We start from the raw sequence: 6,629 nt of genomic DNA on the forward strand, positions 1-6,629 counted from the left end.
CGCTAGCAAAGAGACAAGTAATAACTTGAGAAAGCTTCTAAAACCCAAAATTACTCTTCATCTTCAACCACATATGAGCCACCTAAAATAATTATGTGAAAGGACGATATTAACGAATTATCTTTATATAAAATATGAGACGGAAATTAATTTAATTATATTTTAAATAAACCAAACTAGCGTCAAAACAATTTATGGACACGGAAATTAATTTAATGAACAATTACAATTTTTTTTAAAACAACGAGTCACAAGGGCTAATGAACAAGGACAAATGGTTCACACAACGAGTCACATGGACTAATGAACAAGTACAATTGTTTTAACACAACGAGTCACAAGGACTAATGGACAAGGACAAATGGTTTACACAACGAGTCACAAGGACAACTGAATAAGTATAATTGTTTTAACACGAGTCACTAGGACTAATGAACAAGGAGAAATGGTTCACACAATGAGTCACATGTACTAATGAACAAGTACAATTGTTTTAACACAACGAGTCACAAGGACTAATGAACAAGGATAAATGGTTCACACAACGAGTCACATTTACTAATAAAAAAGGACAAATGGTTCACACAACGAGTCACATGGACTAATGAACAAGTACAATTGTTTAACACAACGAGTCACAAGGACTAATGAACAAGGACATATGGTTCACACAACTAGTCACATGGACTAATGAACAATTACAATTGTTTAACAAAACGAGTCACAAGGACAAATAAACATGGACAAATGGTTCACACAACGAGTTACATGGACTAATGAACAAGTCACAAGGACTAATGAATAAGGACAAATGGCTTACACAACGAGTCACAAGGACTAATGAACAAGTAAAATTGTTTTAACACAACGAGTCACTAGGACTAATGAACAAGGGCAAATGGTTCACACAAGGAGTCACATGGACTAATGAACAAGTACAATTGTTTTAACACAACGAGTCACAAGTACTAATGAACAAGGATAAATTTTAACCTAACGAGTCACATTTACTAATAAACAATGACAAATGGTTCCCACAACGAGTCACAAGGGCTAATGAACAAGAACAAATGGTTCAAACCACGAGTCACATGGACAAATGATCAAGTACAATTGTTTAACACAACGAGTCACAAGGACTAATGAACAAGGACAAGTTGGTCACACAATGAGTCACATTTACTAATAAACAAGGATAAATGGTTCACACAACAAGTCACAAGGGCTAATGAACAAGGACAAATGGTTCACACAACGAGTCACATGGACTAATGAACAAGTACAATTATTTTAACACAACGAGTCACTAGGTGATGCGTATACGTAGCGGAAGACTTAATTGTTTTGTTTTTGGGTTTTTGTTGTGCAAAAGATAAAGGATATTTGTTTCGATTCTTGAGAAGAGATCGAAAACAATGGGATATTTGGTATCACTAGACCTATAGTGATAACAATGGGGAATTACTCGAAACGCGTCAAGCAATTCAACTCAAACTGCGGAGCACGTCCTTAGTTTAAGGCAAGACTCGAAATCATCGACTCTTTGAAAAAGATTGAAACCAATAAGTTTCTCTCTCTAAAATGTTTTTACTTCAATTTTGGATGGTTACAAATGAGGGAGGCTAGGTCCTTTTATAGGAAAAAGTCCTTGGCCTCCAAGCAAAACATTAAATGCTAGTTGAAAGTTCTAGGATGATTAGATGCATAGAACTTACAACCTAGACCTTTTGTCAAATCTTATTCAAACTATGTTGAAAAATGCAAAAATATAAACTAGGATTCCTCTCCCTTGGTGCCGCCACATTCGGCCCTCTCCCCTTGTTCCCATTTGATTTTTCCTTTGTTCCCACACGGCATCAAGGGGTGTGCGGATCTCGAGCTTCAACCGCGCATAATACCTCTCTTTTACGTAAACCCATCCAATTTTCATGCATAAAAAAGGTGTTATTTGGGCCTGGTTTTGATTGGTGCTCTATGTCGAGCATAACTTCTTCCATGGGGTCCATATCCGCGTCATCTCCTCCTTCTTGAAAAGGAATTGCCCTCAATTCCTTAATTCCATCGTCGTCAATGTAAGGAGATAGATCCCCGACGTTGAAAGTGGCGTGTACCCCATATTCTCCGGGCAACTCGATCTTGTATGCGTTGTCGCCTACCTTTGATATTACCTTGTAGGGACCTTCTGCTCGCGGCATGAGTTTGTTCTTGCGTTTGTTCGGAAAACGCTCCTTCCTTAAGTGTAACCACACGAGGTCTCCTTCGTTGAAGGATCTTGGCTGGCGGGTTTTGTTTGCTTTGCGCTTGTACATTTCATTAATTTTCTCAATTCTTGCCCTGACTTGATCATGTAGTTTGATCATTGATTTCAATTTGGATTCCGCATCCTTGTGTATGATTTCATCCTTGGGTAGGGGAATGAGGTCTAGTGGTAAATACGGGTTTATACCATATACGACCTCAAATGGGGAGTGCTTTGTTGCATAAGTTGGGGAGCGGTTATATGCGAACTCAGCGTGCGCGAGTTTCAAATCCCAATCTTTCTCGAGTTTTACTCACCGGACTTCGCAAAGCATTGTTCCCAGTGCGGTTCGTGACCTCCGTTTGTCCGTCCGTCTGGGGGTGATGAGGAGTGCTGAACAAAAGCTTAGTTCCCACCCTTTTCCATAACGTTTTCCAGAAGTAGCTTAGGAATTTGGAATCCCGATCGGAGACGATTGTTCTTGGGATCTCGTGGAGTCGTAAGACTTCCCGAAAATACAAGTCCGCCACATTGCTGGCGTCATCGGTTTTGTGACAGGCGATAAAATGGGCCATCTTTGAGAATCGGTCGACTACTACCATGATCGCATCTTTGCCTCTCTGTGTTCGCGGTAACGCCACGATGAAATCCATGGATATATCTTCCCAAGGTCGACACGGGATAGGCAATGGCACATACTCCCCAGGTTGGAATTTGCTTTTGGCCATGTGACATGTAATGCATTTTCGCACTATTGCTTGCACGTCTCCTTGCAAATCGTGGCCAATAGAAATGTTCCTTGAGAATATCCACAGTCTTGTTTACTCCAAAATGTCCCCCAAGTCCACCTCCATGGGCTTCTCGAATAAGTAGTTCTCGGATCGGGAGCTTTGGGACACAAAGTCTGTTTCCTTTGAAAAGGAAACCGTCTTGCGTAATGAATTCTTCATGAGCCCCGTTCTCGCAATTCTTGAAGACTTCCCCAAAGTCGGGGTCGTTTTCGTAGGATTCCTTTAATGTCTCGAATCCCGATGTCGGATATCGAGCACTGTCAATAATGAGTATCGCCGCGAGAGAGCATCGGCCACCACGTTACTTTTGCCAGTCTTGTATTTGGAAGAGAAATGGAAGGATTGCAAAAATTCCACCCACTTGGCATGCCTTGAGTTCAACTTTTGTTGCCCATTGATATGTTTCAATGATTCGTGGTCCGAGTGCAGGATGAAATGACTTGGTCGGAGATAGTGACTCCAATGTTGTAGGGCCCTTACGATCGCATAGAATTCCTTGTCGTAAGTCGAGTAATTGAGCCTGGCCCCGTTCGGTTTTTCGAGAAGTAAGCGATGGGTCGCTTTCCTTGCACTAGCACGGCTCCAATTCCAACACCGCTTGCGTCACATTCGACTTCGAACGGGCGGGTGAAATCCGGGAGTGCCAACAATGGTGCCTCATAAAGTTTTTGGGTAATTGTCTCGAATGCCCGTTGAGCAGCTGGAGTCCATGCGAAAGTTCCTTTCTTTGTACATTCAGTGATAGGGCTAGCGATGGTGCTGAAATCCCGAATGAACCTCCGATAGAATGAAGCAAGTCCGTGAAAGGATCGGACTTCGTGATTTTTCGAACAGGCCACGATTTGATTGCCTCAATCTTGGATTGATCGACGGAGACCCCTTCCTTAGAAACCCGGTATCCAAGAAAGATAACGCTCTCGACTAAGAACGAGCACTTCTCCTTCTTACCATAGAGTTGTTGCTCCCGAAGTGTGTTGAACACCTTACGAAGATGTTGGAAGTGATCATCCTTGCTCCGATCAGATCAAGATGTCGTCCAAGTAAACGACTACAAATCTGCCTAGGAAAGGCTTGAGTATTTCGTTCATGAGGCGCATAAAGGTGCTTGGAGCGTTTGTCAAGCCGAAGGGCATAACCGTCCACTCGTATAAGCCATGCTTAGTTTTAAACGCAGTTTTCCACTCGTCCCCTTCTCTCATCCGAATTTGGTGATAACCACTCCTCAAATCAACTTTAGAGAAGATCTCGGCTCCATGTAACTCGTCGAGCATATCATCAAGCCTCGGAATTGGAAACCGATACTTGATAGTGATGTTGTTCACGGCTCGGCTATCGATGCACATTCGCCACGTCCCATCCTTCTTTGGAACAAGTAGTGTAGGGACGGCACATGGACTCATGCTTTCGCGTACATAGCCTCGTTCCATTAGCTCTTCGATTTGCCGCTGTAACTCCTTGGTCTCCATCGGATTGCACCGATAGGCGGCTTTGTTTGGCAAAGGAGCTCCGGGCAGGAGGTCGATTTGGTGTTCGATCCCACGAATAGGTGGTAACCCAGCGGGTAGTTCCTCGGGGAAAACATCTTTGAACTCATCCAAGAGCGAGATTAATCGTCCATCCTTGCTTTCATTGCTAGAAGTCTCATTGACCATCATTAGGTAAACCTGGTTGCCATTGATAATGGCCTCGTCCACCTCTTTCTCACTAGCAAGCATGGTCATGCTAGTGGTCGTCCCACGCTTGGCACTCATAGAACGTACTTCACCTGGCGCCATTGGTTTTAAGACAATTCTTTTTCCCTTACTTACCAACTCGTACTCGTTGCTTCGACCGCGATGCACCACATCCCGGTCATACTGCCAAGGTCGTCCTAATAGGACATGACATGCATCCATTGGTACAACATCGCATAGGATGTCGTCGTTGTAAGATCCCATGGTTAGTGCCACCCTCACTTGCTTAGTGATTTTCACCTTATTCTCGTCATCCAACCAATGCAAGGCGTATGGTTTTGGGTGAGGGATCGTGGGTAGTTTTAATTTCTCCACCATTTCTGTTGAGGCCACGTTGGTGCAACTGCCTCCGTCAATGATTAGGCTACACCATTTGTCCTTCACTTGGCATTTGGTGTGGAATATTTGACTTCGTTGCTCCGTTTCAATGGGCGACGTTTGAGCTTGCAGGGTTCGGAGAACCAGATTGCAATCATAACTAGGAGCGACGTAGTCTTCGGCGTTCCCAGCGGGTGCCTCTTCCTCATCTCCTTCTAAATTAAAAATACCCTCAGTTCTTTGCTCCTCTTCGAACAGCTCATCAGGACATTCCACGGCCTCTCTTAGTGTGATGGTTCGTTGATTCGGGCACGCATTTTTGAAATGTCCAAACCCCTGACATTTAAAACACCGAATCTGCGTGTAGCTATTTTCCTTTGAGGCGGGCGGTTTGATAGCAGCACTGGAGGTAGGAGTCGTCTTGGGATCGGTGGTATTTCCCGTGGTGCTTGTCCTTGAGTTGTTCTCATTTTTCCAAGTCCGGCTATTCTCGCCATAGGTGGTTGCGACCTTCGTCTTTCCTTGTGCCTCCACTTTGAGACACATGCTACACAAGGTATCGAAATCTGAGTAATTCTGTAACTCGACAACATGGGCGATGTTGCGGTTTAGACCTCGTAGGAATCGCGCCATTCTTATGTCCTCATCCTCCACCAAGTCTCCCATCAAGGCTAGATTTGTAAATTCGTTAATGTATTCCAGGACACTTAGCCTTCCTTGGGTAAGATCGGTGATCTTACGATAGGTTGTGAGCCTATGTGTGGCGGGTACATATCTTTTCCGTAATTTGAGTTTAAGCACGTGCCATGATGTTATCTTTGCCTTTCCGGCTCGAACTCTTCTGGTCTTAAGGCTTTCATACCATAATGAAGCCCCATTTCTTAATTTCAAGATGGCGTACTTGCAACACTGTTCATCATCGAGTCCCTTAAAATCAAACATCCGATCTATTTGTCTTTCCCATTCAAGGTAAGACTCGGGATCCGTGCCTCCTGTGAACTCGGGTAGTTCACTCATTTTGAACTCGTCAATGACTCGTTCACGTCTTGGCTGCCATTTGGGATCGTGTTCTTGCAAATTCTTTAGGGCCTTTTGAAGATCCTTGAGAAAGTTGGGATCGTCGAAGTTCATGTTTGGTGATTGGTATTTGATTTTTTTTTTTTTTTTTCGAAAAGAAAGATGTGTGGGGTTTTTTTTTTTTTTTTTTTTCCCCGTCAGTGAACAGTACCGTGAACAGTACCGTGAATAGTGTTTTTTTTTTTTTTTTTTTTGCTCAATTCGTGCCTTCAAGATCCAATCGATTAAACCTCAACTACCTCGCCGAGTTTAATCTTTGAACACCAAGCGCGTTGGATATTCAACTATCAACTGATTGGGACCTCCTTAGGACCGTCTTGATTTTTTTGGGGTGATCAAGAGCCGAAGCTCTGATACCATTTGATGCGTATACGTAGCGGAAGACTTAATTGTTTTGTTTTTGGGTTTTTGTTGTGCAAAAGATAAAGGATATTTGTTTCGATTCCTTGAGAAGAGATCGAAAACAATGGG

At 43.2% G+C, this 6,629-nt stretch overlaps 1 protein-coding gene across 1 annotated transcript; it reads right to left on the reverse strand.

Moving 5' to 3' along the window:
• Positions 1-4,049: 4,049 nt before the first annotated feature.
• LOC141602209 (uncharacterized) lies at positions 4,050-6,212 on the reverse strand. The gene has a single exon (XM_074422515.1). It carries the CDS (start codon positions 6,210-6,212, stop codon positions 4,050-4,052), a length of 2,163 nt encoding a protein of 720 aa, XP_074278616.1.
• Between the last annotated feature and the right edge of the window lie 417 nt (positions 6,213-6,629).

Source organism: Silene latifolia, chromosome 9, assembly GCF_048544455.1.
Source record: "Silene latifolia isolate original U9 population chromosome 9, ASM4854445v1, whole genome shotgun sequence".
NCBI classification, from domain to species: Eukaryota; Viridiplantae; Streptophyta; class Magnoliopsida; order Caryophyllales; family Caryophyllaceae; genus Silene; species Silene latifolia.